At 34.2% G+C, this 19,794-nt stretch overlaps 3 protein-coding genes across 3 annotated transcripts; all 3 read left to right on the forward strand.

The window, feature by feature from the left end:
* The first annotated feature begins 8,130 nt into the window (after positions 1 to 8,130).
* LOC107939146 (receptor-like kinase TMK4) lies at positions 8,131 to 11,654 on the forward strand. The gene is made up of 2 exons (XM_016872426.2): positions 8,131 to 10,432; positions 10,918 to 11,654. The coding sequence occupies exons 1-2, from the start codon at positions 8,182 to 8,184 to the stop codon at positions 11,433 to 11,435; spliced, it is 2,769 nt and encodes a 922-aa protein (XP_016727915.2). The 5' UTR covers positions 8,131 to 8,181; the 3' UTR covers positions 11,436 to 11,654.
* Positions 11,655 to 12,339: 685 nt separating this feature from the next.
* On the forward strand, positions 12,340 to 14,202 carry LOC107939138 (probable glucan endo-1,3-beta-glucosidase A6). The gene is made up of 3 exons (XM_016872416.2): positions 12,340 to 12,477; positions 12,569 to 13,864; positions 13,944 to 14,202. Exons 1-3 carry the CDS (start codon positions 12,423 to 12,425, stop codon positions 13,979 to 13,981), a joined length of 1,389 nt encoding a protein of 462 aa, XP_016727905.1. The 5' UTR covers positions 12,340 to 12,422; the 3' UTR covers positions 13,982 to 14,202.
* A 513-nt stretch (positions 14,203 to 14,715) lies between these two features.
* LOC107939127 (pentatricopeptide repeat-containing protein At4g14050, mitochondrial) lies at positions 14,716 to 16,676 on the forward strand. The gene has a single exon (XM_041088325.1). It carries the CDS (start codon positions 14,811 to 14,813, stop codon positions 16,641 to 16,643), a length of 1,833 nt encoding a protein of 610 aa, XP_040944259.1. The 5' UTR covers positions 14,716 to 14,810; the 3' UTR covers positions 16,644 to 16,676.
* The last annotated feature ends 3,118 nt before the right edge of the window (positions 16,677 to 19,794 follow it).

Here is a 19,794-nt window from a genome sequence, read left to right on the forward strand (position 1 = left end):
GCATGAGCATTTGGTATGACATCTTGGGAATGAGCGAAGCAGATCGAAGACACAAACCTTGCCTCTTTCGGTTGTGATGGAGCTGGTTGGAGACAAAAGATCTTGCCTTTCTGCATTGACAGCGAAGCAGATCGAAGACACAAACCTTGCCTCTTTCGGTTGTGATGGAGCTGGTTGAAGACAAAAGATCTTGCCTTTCTGCATTGACAGCGAAGCAGATCGAAGACACAAACCTTGCCTCTTTCGATTGTGATAAAGCTGGTTGAAGACAAAAGATCTTGCCTTCTTGCATTGACAGTGAAGCAGGTCGAAGACACAAACCTTGCCTCTCTCGGTTGTAGTGGAGCTGGTTAAAGAAGCAGATCTTGCCTTCCTACATTAACAGCGAAGCAGATCGAAAACAAAGCCTTGCATCCATCGATTGCAGTGGAGCTAGTTAAAGAAGCAGATCTTGCCTTCCTGCATTAACAGCGAAGCAGATCAAAAACAAAGCCTTGCCTCCATCGGTTGCATTGGAGCTGGTTAAAGGTTACAGATTTTGTCTCCCTAAGCCGTAGCGGAGCAGATCAAAGACAGCAAATCTTATCTTCAAGTGTAAGGAAGCGGATTCAAACCACAAGTCCTATATCCCTGACCTGTAGTGGAATAGATTGGAAATTACAGATCTTGTCCCCCTGAAGTTACAGTGGAGCAGATTAAAGCCAGAGATCTTATCTTCCCGAGATTACAGCGGAGCAGATCGAAGACACTATCCTATCTCCCTGAAGTTACAGTGGAGTGGGTTAAAATAAAGGATCTTATCTCTCTGAGGTTACAGCAGAGTAGGTCGCATCAAGTCTTATTTCCCTGAAGATGCAGTGGAATGGATTGAAAACCACAAACCTCGTCCCCCTGAAGTTGCTACGAAGAAGATAAAGGCTACAGGACGCATCTCTCTAAAATGCAGTGGAATGGATCGAAGCAACAAGACCTAGTGGACTGGAATGAAACTACTTGAAATGGAGAAGTACCAGAACAAGTCAAGACTCGGCGAGACCGGGCAAAATGGGCCTTTCTTAGTCTTTGCTCTGTTATCGTTACACGACAACGAGCAAAGAGGGGCAGCTGTTGCAGGCCCATTTGCCCGGACCCAAGAAAGAAATAAAAGGCCCAGCTCCTGGCCTCCTCACCTGCCCTCTGTTCACAGCCGTCACCACGCCCACTTGCCCCAGACCTACCGCCACTCCTCTGGTAGCCACCAACTCCACCGCCATCGTTACATCACCTGCAAAGAATATGGCAAACACGCAAGCAGAAACGAAGAAAAACTCTATTTCTTTCTTTCGGCTATAAAAGGCCAGACCGATTATGTTTAAGGGGCTCTTTTTCAAAAATTCAAAAAACGAAGAAATTAATCAAAAAGAGACCAAGAGTTTCGAAAGGTTTTTTTATCCTTTTTATTTTTTATTTTTGATAAAATAAATAAATAAGCAAAACATACCTGTTGTCTTGGTTTCTCACCACGGTTAAAGGCCGTCGCCGGCGTTTTGACGCCACAAACCCGTTGAGCTCTCAACGAGGGTTTAAAAGAGGGAAAATAGGATCTGAAATAACCCTTTTTTCTTCCCTTTTATTTTTGATTTTTGGTTTTAAAAAAGGAGATAGAGATCAAATAAGGGCGGAAGAGACTTATCTTAGTAGTAACTCCTTCGAGTCCTTGCTTGCTTCGTCGTTATCGAAGCCTAGGCGAAGGTTCGGAGGCTCAGGAGCACGACCCTCGGATTCGTGGTCGAACAGGGCTAGATTTGGCCTTCGCTTGATGACCGTCGGCCGAGTACGGAGGCAAAACAACAATTGAAGTCTTTCTTTTTTTTTTCGGCCGAATGAGAGGGGAGGCGGCTAAGTTTTGGTGTTGATTTCAAATGACTGAGCATTAGTTTAGGGTTTCTTTTAATTTTATTTTTATAAAGAGCGAAACGACACCGTTTTGGTGAGGGATCCGCGCGTTGACCCGACCCGACCCGGAGGGTCCGCGCGTTTTGCCTTAGGGGGATATTTGCGCCATAGGTCCCCCCCTCCCTTGTGGCGTGTTCGATGAGATCTCCTTCTTATCTTTGATTTTGGCGACGTAATTTTGCTTCTGTTTCGATTTGGTCCTTTGACCATGCGCTTGTATTCCCCTAGAACGAACCGTTTCAGTGATGTGGGAATATTTCACTACTGGTCCCTTCTCTCTTGCGCGTCTTACCATTTAATCCCTTTTTATTTTTATTTCGAGCCCAAAGTTTAATTTCGTTTTCAATTTAATCCCATTTTTTTTGCTGTTTAGGTTATTTTATTTAAAATTACTTGTTTTAATATTATTAATATCATCATACAATATTATTATATTATTATTGATATTATAATCAAATATTTGTACATTATATACTTATATTCTATATGTTGTATCCTATATACGTATTAATGTATTTTGTTATTACATACATATTTTAAAACATATACATATATACATACATATCTATATTTTATAATCTACGTATATATGCATGCATTTTTATTATCTTCATATATACATACATATTTTAGGATATATATAGGCATACATTTATCCCTTCATTATTATTTATGTACATATTTATGTATTTATCTACTTCCCTAATATATATATCATATTTTATACCTTATATTATATATGTCCTATATATACGTTTTCATTTTCATATATACATTTAATGTTAATTCATTTATTTATTTACATGCTCATTATTATTATTTACTTAAGTGCTTTAATTTTTATTCGTTTATTTATTGATTTCTTTTATTATATATTTGCCATCTTATTTATTTATCTTTTCTTATTTTGCTTGTATTATCTTATTTGCATTATCATCATTATTATTTTACATTCATTTTTTACTCGGATTTATCCAAAAATGGAAAATTTCAAAATAAAAATAACACTCGATATTTGAGATCTTTGAGAGAATCGAGCCCTAACGTATTGGGTTCCGATTTTCTTTGTTGAATCAAAATAATCGAGATTACTCTTTTAAAAATGATAAAAAGTTCGTTATCGAGAATTCAATATATTGTGTCCTAACGCATTGGATGTGACATGTTATTTTCTCGAAACGATGATTTTTCAAAATAAATGTAATATTCAATGTTTAATATTTTGATAAATTGTGCCCTAACATATTGGGTTGCGATTTCTTCATTTGATTTAAACAATTGAATATTCATTTAAACTTTATTACACGAATCTTTTCAAACTCAAGTTTTAAACGATATCGGGAATTAAAAAATGATCGTGTCCTAACTTACTGGTCGTGATCCCTTTTTTATCCAAGATAGTTAAATGTCTTTTGAACAAGCATTTTCATTCGCGTATCGAGAATTCGAGACAATTGTGTCCTAACTTACTGGATATGATTCTCTTTCTCGAATAATGTGAAACATGCCATTTTCCTAAAAATTTTTAACTCTTTTAATACAAGGATCGTATTTTTAAATTCTTCAAAGTTTTCATTCTTTGACACTAAGACATTAAGTAATCAACTAGGTACCAATTTTGGGCGTATCGAGGGTGCTAATCCTTCCTCGTGCGTAACTGACTCCCGAACCCGTTTTTCTAAATTTCGTGGACCAAACTTGTTATTTTAATAAAATCAAACCGTTTATTAAAAACAACCCATTTTCGAGGTGATCCAATCACACCTCATAAAAAAGGATTGGTGGCGACTCCCGTTTCTTTTTTAAAACCCAAGTCGACCCCGTTTTTCAATCAAAAAAAAGGTGTCAACAATGTCAACGTTTAATTAAATTTTCAAAATTTTAAGATATTAAAAACTATTTTTTTTATAATTTTTATACTATGTAATAATTTTAATTTTTAAAAATAGAATTTTTTATTTTTAAAATTTTTAAAAATAATTAAATGATGAGGTGTCATCATGTGGCTATCCAAGTGTATGCTGCATTAGCGAATTTAAAAAATCGTTAATTTTTCTATTTATCTTGGGGTGATTTGATAAAAACGAAAGTTCAAAGACTAAAAAAGATGAAAAATAAATGAATGACTAATTTTTGTTTTTTTTTTTTGTAAAATTGAAGGGCCAAAAAAATTATTATGGCAAAAAAATAAAAATAAAAATTTCTTTTCTCCTCTAAAAGTAGAATCTAAAGTTAAACAACTTTATAAAAATTTAAAAAGAATTAATTTCTTAAGATAAATATTAAATAATAATATTTATGAACTTGAACACCGGAAATGTATGAAATTTATTGTTGTTCATTGAATTTATTTTTTAACAATTACTTTTGTTCTGACCATTGAGAAAATTTTCTAACCCTTATATATATATATGTCCATATTATTGCATGTGCTTCTTTTATTTAATTACATTGCCAAAGGTTGCTTATTGCGATTATGGTAATTTGCAATAGCATTCCTTGACTAATTCTTCTCATTTTCTATGTTAGTATCCTCCTCTTTAAAATTTGGGTCTTAGTTGCTTTCTGAATATCACTATTCCATTTTCCTTTTCGACCCACTGGTAAATTCAATGGGAGCTTCTACTTTCGATTCTGGAGAAGCTGCCACCCCTGAACTCAAAAATACCTTATCGGCTGTCAGAGATGCTACCTCATCAAAAACTTTCTCCTCTTGTTCTACTACGAATTGGATTGAGAGCACCGAAACCAATGAGAACACAACCAAAAAACCCTTCACCATCTTTTTTATTTTCTAAAAAGGTTAAGAAAAAAAAAGGAAAGATATATTTTTATTGATACTTAAGGATGAAAATGAGACCAAATTTAAAGAATTTAAAACGAGATATTTTGGGTGAATTTAGGGGTCGTTGACTAGTCCAGTGCCTAATAGGCATACACAACAAACATACATATAACTTCTCTCCACATTTTCAATGGCCATGTTTATCATTATTATTGGTGGTTTAAATTTGCTTCTCTTTGTTTCACTCGAAGAGGTTTTGGGTAATTGTTGATTTGTTTTAAAGAAAAAAATGTTATGAATAGTATACTTATTTTAAGCACGTGCCCTATACAAGATTTTGAATATTGATTAAGGTTAATTAATGTTTTAAAACATTTTCCTCCAAACGTTTAAATACTAAATATTTCATATATCTCAAGAGTGATAGTTATAGTCTTTCAAAGTTTTATTAGTACGATGATACTTGTTTTTAGAGAATATATAAGACAACTTAGAAATCTAATTTAAAAATATATATTTGAGTGTGTGACAAATTCGTAACACATATTGTGAGAAAAAAAAAAACAATACCATCATACTAGTTAGAGGGGTGCATATGGGCCGAGCCGGGCCGGGCTTGGATAAAATTTTTGTCCATTTTCTACGCCCGGCCCGGCCCGAATCATGGGCATAAAAATTTGTCCAAGCCCGGCCTGAAATAAAATTGTTAAGCCCGAGCTCGGCCTGGCCCGATCTATTTCGGCCCATATTAATTTTTTAAAAATTTATTTTATTAAATAAAAATTTTAAAATATAATAAATCAAATATATTTAAAAACATAAAAATAAATATTAAAACAATAAACAAATAAAAAATGAGATTAAATCAATTTTTAAAACAATACACAAATTCAAAATATAATAAAAAGTGGTTATATTAAGATTGAAAATAAAATGTAAATATGATTAAAAATAAATAAATATATTTAGTATATAATTCGGGCCGGGCCAGGTCGGGCTCGGGCCAAAAAAGGTTTACTAGAGGCCCAGCCCATTTTCTAAACGAGCTTCGTTTTTTTGCCCAAACCCATATTTCGGGCCTATATTTTTACCCGAACCCTCCCATTTTTTTGACGGGCCTTCGGGTCGGGTCGGATAGCCCTGCCCATGCACACCTCTAATACTAATATTAAAATTTTTTTATTGTTTTCGATTCAAACTCAAAACTACGACAATAATTATAAGCTTCAAAACATTTTATTAAATCCTCAAACTTTTAGTATACATCGAATAAGTATTCTGTTAGCCTAGCTATTAACTTGGGTTTAAATGTCAGCTCAAATTTAATGTGAAATATATCTAAAATATGTAGATTGATTTGAATATATATATATATATATATATATATAAATGGATAGTATGGAACCGATTAGTAACAAAAAAAAAGAAAGAAGGTTTAATAATGCTTTTAATCTTTATATTCTTTAAAAATTTGAAATTTAGTCCATTTGCTTTTAATTATAGGAGTTTAGGCCTTCTATTTGTCTAGTTTAAAAAATAAAGTCTAAATGATAATATTGTTAACGGACTTTTGTTAAATTTGAATATCCAGCATTCTAATACTCAAATTCTTTGATTTAAAAATTAGAGTCTAGTCAATAATACATATTAATTTTAGTGGAAGTAAATTAATAACACTATAAATCGGGCTTTAAATTTTAAATCAAACAAGGGACTAAATTCTTAAAATTAAAAGTAGAGAGACTAAATTTCAAAAAAACGCAAAAAGTACAATGATTGAGGGCATAATTGAACTAAAAAACAGTCTTTCTAAAATTTCGTTGTGACTATTTTTTTTAACACGTGAGATCTAAATTGTTCATATGATAAGTAATAGCGTGTTTATATTGATCATTACATTTAATATATGTTGGACCTCACATTTAAGCTAGCACTTATCCCCTAAATTTGATTAATACAATATTAATATTTAGAGATTCAATTAAATTATTTTAAAGTTGAGGGACCAATTAAAAATTTAAGTGATAGTTTAAAAATGTTTGATGAGATTAAATCGATAAAAAAAAAAGTTTAAAGGAAGTTGTTTGTGATTTGTTTAAAAAAACAACAACAAAGTAGCATGTGATAAAAATATTTAATTTCATCTTGTCATGTAAGAAACATAGGTCTAACCTTATAATTCTATATGCAAATAAATAAATATAAAATTTTTTTAAAGAGTTTACTATCAATACATCTAACAACAATATATATATAATATAATATTTTATTTAAAAAATTATAAGTGGAGTACATTTAAATAATTATAATTAGAATTATACCCAAGGTTATTAAACTATTCATAAATTTACGTTTTGATCACTTAATTTCAAAAAGTTATAAGTGATCATTGGACTACTAAAATCGTTGTTGCATTATCTCTGTTTGCACCATCTGCACCAATAAAAAACTTTCTTCCTTTTTCCGTTCTATAGTTTAGTTTTTTCTATGAAACTTCTTCGATCTTGGATACTGATCGTTAAATTGATTTGGATCTAAAGTATGTTCTGATCACAATACCGATTATTAAATTGTTACTTGGAGCTCACCAATTAGACTTTATAAAAAAAAAGGCTTAACAATCCAATGATTATTTTATAATTTTTTAAAGTTAAATAATCAAAACATAAACATACTAATAATTTAATAATCTTAATCAAAATATATCCGAACTTAAATTCAAATAAATCCGTAAAATTTACCATAATAAAAGTTTATAGTTAGATTAATTAATGGCAAATAAATATTATATGGAAAAAAAATTAAAAGGGAAACGCGGTAACCCATCAAAAAAGGAAGTGTTAATTTCATTCTATGGAATGAGCTAATCAACAGCTGTATATTTTGGTGGTATTCCCATTTAATTTTAATTTTTTTTAACAAAAGAGGTTTAAAATAGAATAATAATTTTTTTTGAGATTTATATATTTTAAAATAATATTTATAAAAATTTAATAAAATTATTGGGACAGACAATTATTGGATGGAATTAATAAAATTCATGAAATATTCATATACCATAAATCAAGTCGTAAATTCCCTTCATATAAAAAAATAAAAATACAGCTAAGGTATTTTCTTTAAATGGAAAAATATTAATGGAATAAAATTTATTTTTTTCATAAAACTAAATATAATTTTTCACCTATCCAATTAAAATAAAGGAATTGAACCGATTTTTTGAGCGAAATGCTCGAAATTAATAAAATATAAAAAATCGAGACAAAAAATTAATTTTATTATAATTTAATATATATCTGTAAAAACGTAAATATAATATTAAAGAAAAAAAGGGGAAATTCATGAATGTAATAATTTTCGGTCATAAAATTCATTTAATTATATATATATATTTTTTCTCTTTCCCTCCCAACAACTATTATTATTACACTTTTTCTTCACTTCGATCTTTGTACCTTCCAATGGAAAACATCGACCACCGTCACTTCCTCCTCCCTTTCCTTCTCCTTTCCGCCGTCCTCTCCGCCGCAGAGGATGGTGCCGTCATTCTCAAGCTAGCTTCATCCCTTAGTCCACTTCCCAGCGGCTGGTCTTCCACCTCTTCAGACAACTACTGCAGCTGGTCAGGCATCAATTGCGACAAATCCAACCGCGTTACTTCCATCAACTTAGCTTCCAAATCCTTGTCCGGTTCACTCCCCGCCGACATCTCCACCTTGTCGGAACTCCGTACCGTATCGCTTCAACACAATTCCTTATCTGGGTCCATCCCATCTTTCGCCAACCTTTCCAACTTACAAAACATTTACCTCGACGGCAACTCGTTCACCTCGGTCACCCCCAACGCGTTCTCCGGGTTAACCAGTCTTCAAAAACTGAGTTTAAGCGAAAACACGAAGCTGAGTCCATGGACATTCCCAGATTTATCCCAATCAACGAGTCTCGTCGAAGTTCAACTCGACAACACCAACTTATACGGCACTTTACCCGATGTGTTCCAATCTTTGAACAGTTTACAAAGCATAAGGCTGTCTTACAACAACTTGAACGGCACATTGCCGGCTTCTCTCGCCGGTTCAATGATTCAAAATCTTTGGATCAACAATCAGAATGTTGGGTTCACAGGTACTTTAGATGTTTTAGCTAACATGACAGATTTGCTTCAAGTTTGGGTTCATAAAAACATGTTCACTGGTCAGATCCCAGATTTGTCTAAATCTGTGGGTATCTTTGATATTCAGCTTAGAGAAAACTTATTGACCGGTCCAGTTCCAGGATCTTTGATTAATCTCCCTAGTTTGAAGAACATTTCATTGTCTAATAACAAATTACAGGGCCCATTTCCAAAATTTCCCAACACTGTTGAGAACATTGCTGTTAATGGTACTAATAATTTCTGTAATAGTAATGGTGATCCTTGTGATCCTCAAGTTACTACATTGCTTGAGATTGCTGGTGGTTTTGGGTACCCTGTTTTTCTCTCGGACGATTGGTCTGGAAATGATACTTGTCAATGGGTTTTTGTTACTTGTGATTCACAAGGCAATGTGGATACTGTGAATCTCGCAAAGAAAAACTTGGTTGGAACAATTTCGCCGGCGATTGCGAACCTCACGAAGTTGAAGAACTTGAATCTGAATGATAATAACTTAACAGGTTCAATCCCTGATGGTTTGATTAAGTTGAATAGTTTGCAGCTTATCGATGTGTCTAACAACAATCTCACCGGTGACATTCCGAAATTTTCGGCTTCAGTTAAGTTTACTTATGCTGGGAATATTTTACTAGGAAAATCTAGTGGTTCTGGTGGTGGAGGAACTTCAGGTTCTGGAGGATCTAGTGGAGGTTCGAGTGGTAGCTCGAAAAGCGGTAGCAATGGTAAGAATTCTGTAGCTTTGATTGTCGGTATCGTCATTGGTGTAGTGGTTTTCGTTGCTGTTGTATGCTTTGTTTCGTATAAGTACGTGATGAACAAGAAATATGGGAAATTCGGTGTGATGGATGGTAATGCTAGTGATGCTGAGAAGGGAGTAGTTAAGAATGGGGCGATGAATGGTTATGGAGGATTGCCTAGTGAAATGCAGAGCCAAAGTAGCGGTGATCATAGTGATCGCTATTTGTTTGAGGGTGGAAATGTGGCGATCTCAATACATGTCCTACGAGAGGTGACTGATAATTTCAGTGAGGCTAATATTTTAGGAAGAGGGGGTTTTGGGATTGTGTATAAAGGTGAATTACACGATGGCACGCAGATTGCTGTCAAGAGGATGGAGTGTGCAGCTAAAGGTACTAAAGGTTTGAACGAGTTTCAAGCTGAAATTGCGGTACTTACGAAGGTTAGGCACAGGCATTTGGTTGCACTTTTGGGTTACTGCATCAATGGCAATGAGAGGCTCTTGGTTTACGAGTATATGCCTCAAGGTACCCTTGGTCAACATCTCTTTGAATGGCGAGAAAATGGGTATGCTCCACTTACTTGGAAGCAACGGGTCACCATTGCACTGGATGTCGCGAGGGGGGTCGAGTATTTGCACTCTTTGGCACAACAAAGTTTCATTCACCGGGATTTGAAGCCTAACAATATACTACTCAGTGATGACATGAGGGCAAAGGTTGCGGATTTTGGCCTTGTTAAGAACGCACCTGAGGGAAAGTACTCTCTGGAGACAAGACTGGCTGGAACATTCGGATATCTTGCTCCTGAATATGCTGGTAAGTCAATCTTCATTTGGAAACTCGAGCCTTTCAAAGTAATTTAGGTGCATCTTTAATTTTTCAATGTGTTGGTGTTTGAGTTCCCGAGTACTAAAGATATTAGCTGTTAATGTGGTGGGGTTTCTTCACTAGAACCCGAACAACAATGCAGTAACTTTTGAAGTTTTTTCAGGTTCTAAGTAGATCATAATGTTCTGCATCCTGTATAGTTTGATAAATTTTGCTAATTTGAACAGCTAGAAATAAGTTTATGTTTAGTACCTTATATATCGATCTTACAGGGAAGATACAGGCTTTGTTATCCTGGCTTTTTATTTTTCGTGAGGTTCCCATGTTTGATGCATATCTGGACATTAGAATGGGAGTAAGAGCTCCCAAAGATCCTCCAAATCCATAGAGAAATTTAGAATCCCATACTTACATCTGAGTTCGAATAACATAGAATATGGACTATATACTTATTTTTCTTTTAATCTTGACAGCAACTGGACGGGTGACAACAAAGGTGGACGTGTATGCATTTGGAGTGGTCTTGATGGAGATAATAACCGGCAGACAAGCTTTAGACGTAACCTTACCCGATGAGAAATCGCATTTGGTCACATGGTTCCGCAGGGTTCTAGTCAACAAAGACAACATTCCCAAAGTGGTTGACGAAACAATCAACTGTGATGACGAGGAGACAATGGCGATGATATTCAAGGTAGCCGAGTTAGCCGGTCACTGCACCGCTCGCGAACCGCATCAAAGACCCGATATGGGGCATGCTGTCAACGTGCTTGGCCCTCTCGTAGAGCAATGGAAACCTACTACCCAAGAGGATGATGGAAACACCGGTATTGAGCTTAACATGAGCCTCCCTCAGTTCCTACAAAAATGGCAAGCTGATGAAGGTACTTCAACGATGTACGGTGATTTCTCATACTCCGAAACCCAAACAAGCATCCCCGCAAAGCCCTCAGGATTTTCAGCTACATTCAGCTCTTCCGATGGCCGGTGACGGAAAATTATAGCTAAATAGTGTTTTGGTCATATAATGTTTATCTTTGTTGTTGTTTCTTCAAAAGCTAGCCAATTGCTTTGTTTTGTTTGGTGAATTTATTTATATATTATTTCCATAGGAAAAAAGAAAAGGATCTTTGGAGGGAGAGAGAAATTGTATAATATTTTCATATTCTTTTTAACTTTTTTCAATGTAATGATAATTATTATTTTTCAATTAGTTCACCATTTTTAAGACACTTTTTAAAGGGTTATGTTTAATTTTCAAAATTATAATTTTTAGATTACTATTTAGTGATGAGTTTAAATTTTTAATAAATATTAATTTGTTTAGTCAAATATATAATTATATTGAATCTAAACTAGTTTACTTGATAAATGCATTTTATTTTCACAATTTATATAGCATAATATCAAAAAAATTATGCAATAATTTACAAATATCAGATTAAAAATAAAATAATTTAATGATTCTCTTAAATCTTATATCGGATTACATAATAAATCAAGGTAATTGTATATATAATCGAAAATAAATTTTTATATTATACTTTGAAATAATTTACTTATCTTATTTTGTTTTATCGATTCAATTAAAAAATAATTCAAATAAAAGCCCAACAAATTACAAAAAAATTCAACATCAAACCCGACTCAATTTTTACCATTTCAAGCATCTATTGGTAAACTCAAAGACAATGTCTAAACAAAAACATATATCCAACCAAAGGAGACAAGAACACACCCCACCTTGTCCTAACTTCATAATCTTTACCTTTTGATTTACAAAATCTATAAACCAACACTACATTAATCATTAACACATAATCTTTTGTTTCATGTCCTTTTTCTTGATTGTAATAAATTAAAGAACTAATCTTATCTACTTCCCACTTAATTTACTCAATTTCTCCTCTTTATAAAGCAACCACTTTAGAGCCAAATCCATCACATTGCAACACATAGAAACTTGTAAGAATCAACAATGGCGACGGCTCTTCTTACAACAATCCTCTTGTCTTCTTTCCTTGTTGTTTCATGTAAGTCTTTCAATGTCCAAAAATGGTGAAATTTCGTTTTTTTTTTAATTAAAGATTAACCCTTTTTTTGTATGTGTTCGGTTTTTAACAGCGGCTGAAATCTCGAGCAAGATTGGTATAAACTATGGTCGAATAGGGAACAATTTGCCATCACCATATCGAACCATCGAGACCGTGAAATCGATGAATGCCGGCCGTATTAAGCTCTATGATTCCGACCCTGAAATATTGAAACTTTTATCAGGGACCAACATTCATGTATCTGTTATGGTACAAAACAATGACATAATCCGTATCGCTTCGAGCCAAGCTGTTGCCGAACAATGGGTACAAGACAATGTCTTGGCTTATTACCCCGACACAATGATTCGGTTCGTGTTAGTTGGTAACGAAGTCCTAAGCCACCAAGATCGAAGAATTTGGCCTAGTCTTGTCCCTGCCATGCGTAGGATCAAGAACTCGTTGAACACGCACGATATCAAGAACATTAAGGTCGGTACGCCATTGGCTATGGACGTATTGCAATCAACTTTTCCACCGTCGAGCGGTAGGTTTCGGCCCGATATTACTGATACGGTCATGGCACCGTTGTTAAGATTCTTGAATGGAACCAAATCGTTCTTTTTCATTGATGTTTATCCTTATTTAGCATGGTCAGCTAATCCGAAAAACATCAGTTTAGATTTTGCTCTCTTTAGAAGCAGGGTGAACCAAACTGACCATGGAAGTCACTTGGTTTACACCAATCTATTAGACCAAATGCTCGATTCGGTCATTTTCGCAATGAGAAAACTCGGATACCCCGATATCCGACTTGCTATAGCCGAAACCGGGTGGCCAACCATAGGTGATATCGATCAAGTAGGTGCTAATATCAACAATGCAGCCACTTATAACCGAAAACTAGTCCAAAAAATGACTGCTAAACCACCATTAGGGACACCAGCTAGACCTGGTTCAGTCACACCAACATTTATTTTCTCCTTATATGATGAAAACCAAAAGACAGGTCCAACAACCGAAAGACATTGGGGCTTGTTACGTTCCAATGGAACACCGATTTACGAAATCGATCTCACCGGTAAACGACCTCTCTCGAGTTACAAACCATTACCCGCAGCTAGAAACAACGTACCATATAAAGGTAAGGTATGGTGCGAAGTGGCACCGGGGGCTGACGCGATGAACTTATCGATGGCATTGTCGTACGCCTGTGGCCAAGGTAACCAAACTTGCGCTGCATTGAACCCTGGTAGACAATGTTATGAGCCAGTATCTGTTTTTTGGCATGCAAGTTATGCATTTAGTTCGTATTGGGCTCGGTTTCGGAAACAAGGTGCAACTTGCTACTTCAATGGCTTAGCTAGACAGACCAGAGCTAACCCAAGTAAGTTTTATTGTTTGGTCTGATCATTACAAGCTTGAAATTTTGTCTTGAAAATCTTTAATTTGGTTCCTTTTTTCAGGTCGTGGACACTGCAGTTTCCCAAGTGTGACACTCTGAAGAAGATTTTTTTTTTCAAGTTCAAGCTTAAGGTTTCTTCTATCAAGGACTTGCAGACACAGTGGTGTCAATTAATATATATATATATAAATACATATATATAGTAGGAACTTACTTTATCTTATGTTTGTTGTAAGGGAATAACAATATTTTATGACATAATTACAAGAAAATAACTGTCTTTGTTTTGCCATCAAATTTAAAGAAGAGAAAATTTCTCATTTTCAAGTTCTTTGTTTTTCCCTGCAAATCAATCCACATAGAACATAAATTATTTGAAGTTTTGTGATGTATCAATTGTTATGTATGATTAAAAAATTAAGGTTCCTTATTGAATAGATTTGAGTCTTCGATTTTGGTTGTTGACAGAGATGAAAACAAGAGGTCATCAAATTCTAAAAATTTTATGATCAAATGGCCTAAATTGAATACTTAATAAATGAGAGGTACTAAAATTGATATTACTCCACTTAATCAAGGGATCTAAACCCATTCTACCCTTGTAGCTAGACCTTGATTATTAAAGTATGGGAGGAATTTTAAGTTTAACTCGAGTTGTTGAAGTTTTACTCAATTCGATTTAATGTTTCTGAAATATAATTAGTGGTCGAATTGGTTACTTATCAATTTTCGAGCTGACTAATTGATTTAATTTTAATTAAATAATTTATTAAAAAATTATAAAATTAAAAGAAAATTATGACCAAATGTAGCCTTTATAAACCCTAAATTATACTTGGATTTTTTTCTTACACTTAAAAAGCCCAAAAAAGAATCACTTCGTTGAACCGGGTGGGTTTGGCTTCAAGTCATCAACAAAGGCTAATGTATGCCAATTCTTCACTATCTTCACCAACTCCAAAACTGTGCCAAGCACCGTTCTATCATCTCCACCAAACAACTCCATGCCCATTTCATTAAACTTGGCGTAACCCAGTTTCTCGCTTTAAGCAATACTCTCTTAAATGTCTATGGCAAATGCAGCCTCCTTCAAGATGCTCTCCAGCTGTTCGACGAAATGCCACAAAGAGACCATGTTTCATGGGCTACCTTTCTTACTACTCAAAACCAAGCCAACTTACCCGACAAGACCCTATCTATGTTCCCTGCCATGTTTTCACTTGACAGGTTGCTGCCTGATGATTTTGTTTTTGCTAGCCTTGTCAAGGCTTGTGGTAGCTTGGGTGCTATTAAACAAGGTAAGCAAGTTCATGGCAACTTTTTAGTATCACCCTATTTTGATGATGATGTTGTCAAGTCATCTTTGGTTGATATGTATGCAAAATGTGGATTACCTGATGATAGTCGTTTAGTTTTCGATTCTATTAAGTTGAAAAATATGGCTTCTTGGACTGCTATCATATATGGCTATGCTAGAAAAGGAAGAAAAGAAGAGGCTTTGGAGTTGTTTTTAAGGGTTCCCCTGAAAAATTTGTTTGCTTGGACTTCTTTGATATCTGGGTTAATACAGAGTGGAAATGGGGTTGATGCATTTGGCTTGTTTGTTAAGATGAGAAGGCAAGGGATTAGTATAATTGACCCTCTTGTGCTTTCAAGCATTGTTGGTGCCTCTGCTAATTTAGCGATGTTGGAACTAGGAAAGCAGGTTCATGGACTCGTTATACAGCTTGGATACGAATCTTGCGTGTTTATAAGCAATGCTCTTGTGGATATGTATGCAAAATGTAGTGATATGTCGGCAGCAAGGGATGTTTTTAGTAGGATGTCACGAAGAGATGTTGTTTCCTGGACGTCAATTATAGTTGGGGCTGCTCAGCATGGACAGGCCGAGGAAGCATTGTCTTTGTATGATAATATGATTTTGAATGGAGTCGAGCCGAACGAAGTGACCTTTGTTGGATTGATTTACGCTTGTAGTCATGTTGGTTTAGTGAATAGAGGCCGTGAACTTTTTAAGTCTATGGTTGAGGATTACGGGATTCATCCTTCCTTGCAGCATTACACATGTTTGCTGGATCTGCTTGGTCGATCTGGACACCTCGAGGAGGCTGAAAGTGTTATAAACTTGATGCCATTTAAGCCTGATGAACCTACATGGGCAGCATTGTTAAGTGCATGTAAGCAATACAGAAATGCCAAAATGGCCATTAAGTTTGCTGACCATCTATTTAGCTTGAAACCAGAAGAACCTTCAACATATATTCTATTATCTAATACATATGCTAGTTCCGGTTTGTGGGAACATGCTTCGAAAGCAAGGCACTTGCTGGAGTCTCTGGAGGTTAGAAAAGAACCCGGTTATAGCTACATCTATTTTGGCAAAGAAAGCCAAATGTTTTACGCCGGGGAAACATCTCATCCGATGAAGGATGAGATTTTCGGTTTGTTAAACGAGTTGGATGTAGAGATGAGAAGAAGAGGTTATGCTCCAGATACCAGCTATATTTTGCATAACACGGGTCACCAAGAGAAGGAGAGGCAACTTTTTTGGCATAGTGAGAGATTAGCCGTTGCTTACGGGCTTCTTAAATCCGTTCCGGGAACCGTCATACGGATAGTGAAGAATCTCCGCGTGTGTGGAGATTGTCATACCGTCTTAAAACTCATTAGCGACATAGTGCAAAGAGAAATCGTGGTCCGAGACGCCAAACGATATCACCATTTTAGTAGTGGGAAATGTACATGCAATGACTTTTGGTGACTCTGTTTTCAATTCCATTGTGTTTCATCTTTATATTTCTGCCACCATTTTAAGTGAACATTTTTTTTTTATTCTACTCGGACTTGGCCAGTTATCATTTTTTTTAATACCTTTTAAATCTTAAAATTTATTTTACATTTCCAAATTAAAATCAATTCAAATAAATAATTTTTAATAATTGTACATGAAACCCAAATTTCTTTTGATTATATGATCTCGAGTCTTTCATACTAAGCTAAAAGTAAAGAAAAATCTTTACAACTAATTAAATTAATTAATTTTATCTTTCATGCCAAACAAAACCTTGAACTTTTTTATCACTTCTTTACCTAAACAAAGAACAAACAATTCATTTAATTAATTGCAATAATTTTTCTTTGCTTTTTAACTTAGTATGAAACATTCGATATTATATAATAAAAAAATTAAATTTCATAGACAATTATAAAATATGAGTTATTGAGTTGATTTCATTAAAAATAATATGAAAAGATAAAATAAAAATTTAAATTTAGAAGATGATTAATTTAATTAATTTGAATATTACATCAACAAATCGGTTAACATTATCAAAGAATAAATTTTTTAATAACTTATTTATTTGATTTGTAACACCCCTACACCCGGTCCGATTGTATGGACCCGGTATAAGACTATTACATTTGGTGCCAAAACGGTTTTGGCTAGATACTGATTAATTTAAACATTTATACATAGTATTTTAACTTACTAAACCACATTTGTAAACATACTTATAGTTTCACTAATTCATTTCATATAGACCAAAATACTTTAAGTAACCCAAAATAGATAGAATTTCAAGAGTTTGCATTTTAGTCCCTAACACATGGGAACACATTTGGTCTACCTATGTACATGCCATTTTAATTTAAAATATGGTACCTACTCTTGAAGCTCTTGAGGATGTGATGAGATGAGAGATCTCCTAACCTGACTCTACCTCTTCGAGTCTAACTGTACTTATGCATTACACAGGTGAAGGCTTAGTAAGCATTACAAGAGTTAAATAGATAAATGAAACATAACATAATATTTTAAACTTATTCAACTAATACATATTTACACAACTTATTCAACTTATACATGTCGAAACCCTTTTTTTTTTTTAAATCAACTTTTTATTTTAAAATGAAAATAGGAGTCGCCACCAATCCTTTTTCATGAGGTGTGATCGGATCACCTCGTAAAATTGATCATTTTAATAAACAAATTGATTTACTAAAACAACGATTTTTGGTCTACATAATTTAGGAAACGGGTTCGGGAGTCGATTACGCACGAGGAAGGATTATCACTCTCGTAACGCCCAAAATTGGTACCTAGTTGATTAATTAAAGTCTTAGTGCCGTAAATTAAAAACTTTGAAGAGAATTTAAAATACGATCCCACTTTGCATAACGTTATTTTTTCACTTAAAAATCACTTGGATAAATCAAAATATATGTTAAAGACCCTCTTATTTCGAGGTAACAAAATGTCGCATCCCGTAAGTTAGGACACAACACCTCGAATCCTTGAGAATAAACTTGTCTTTTATTTATTTTTTATTTAAATCGGATGTATTTTTAATTTTAAAAGGATATTCGGTTATCTACGTTCAACGAGAAAGTCAAAACCTAGTAAGTTAGAGCACGACTTCTCAAATCTCCAAATACGAAACATTGACTTATTTTTTTAGAAACTTTTTTTTTGAATAATAACAAATGTAATATTTAAAATGATGTATATTTAAAATGATAAATTAACTTAAAATAATCGGAAAATACATGATTGAAAAGACACAACTTGAAAATGCCAAAAATAATAAAAAGGTAGAACAAAACAAGACAAAATAAAATAAAATAAAATAAAATAATGAGATAATAATGACAATATGACAATATGTACAAATATAAACAATATGAATTTTAAAATAAAAAGTGAGACAATAACAATAAATTGATAAATAAATAAATAATAATAAAAATGAAAAGGCTGAAATTAAATAAAGGACTTAATTGAAATTAAAATGAAGTTAAAGGGATGAACTGTAAATAATAAAATAATTTAAACAGTATCAAGGATTAAAATAAAACGCGCAAAAGGAACGGGGATTAATTGGGGAAATATCCCAAACCCTGTCGAACGCACCCTTTCCCTTGGCAAGTCGAGGGACCAAAATGAAAGAACAATAAAATTACATGGTAAAAATTAAAAAGAAAAAAGAAATAGAAATAGAACTCGATGTTAAAAACTATTAAAAATAAAGGACCAAAGAAAAAATAGACCCTACCCATATCAAAACACGCAGGTCTCACGCTGTTCGGGTCGGGTTATTTGGCTAAAAGTCAAAACGACGTCGTTTCGTGTATCCCCCTCTTAAAATGGTCTAAGGACCAAAATGAAAATCAAATCAAATCAAATGGTCAAATTTAAAAAAAAAAAGCAGGACCACACTAGAAACAGCTTAAAAAGCGGAAGGACTAGGGTTGCAATTATACCCTAGTCACAAAGCAAGCGCATCCTGAGGTCCTGGGTCGAGCAAAAGGGTCAGAGGCCAAAACGATGCCGTTTTGGACATCTGAGGCTAGTTCCAAAACAACACCGTTTTGGGAGCCTATATAAGTGAATTTTTTTTCAAAAATTTCATTTCAAACCAGTTTTTTTTTTTTTAAATTTTGAAACCCCAATTTTTCCTCCAGCCTCCATACGTTCAATCGTCGGGCCACCATGGCGATCGCCAATCGTTGGCGACGCCGCCGCCATCCGCGATGGCCGAAAAGCCCAAAAGTACCGTTTTCGACCTCCTTTCGAAGGGAAAGCCTTTTCCTTTAAAAAAAAGTCTAAAAAAAAAACTTTGATTCTCTTACAACTGTCGCGCAGTCCGTTCCAGCAGACCCCATACCGAACCCTAATGGGTTTTGAACTTTCGACGCTGGGGAGAACGTCCAATGACGGAGGGAGACGAAGCGTCTAAGGTGAGAAATTTTTTTTACCTTTATTTATTATTATTTTTCTAAACTAAAACGAAAATAAAAATAAAAAAGGGATCACCTTTGTTAATGCTTGTTTCTCTTTGATTGCTTTTCGTGTGTCCAAAAAATTACGATCTAGTTTTTGGCTTTTATAGCCGAAATGTATTACAAAATAT

This window comes from Gossypium hirsutum, chromosome A02, assembly GCF_007990345.1.
Source record: "Gossypium hirsutum isolate 1008001.06 chromosome A02, Gossypium_hirsutum_v2.1, whole genome shotgun sequence".
NCBI lineage: Eukaryota > Viridiplantae > Streptophyta > Magnoliopsida > Malvales > Malvaceae > Gossypium > Gossypium hirsutum.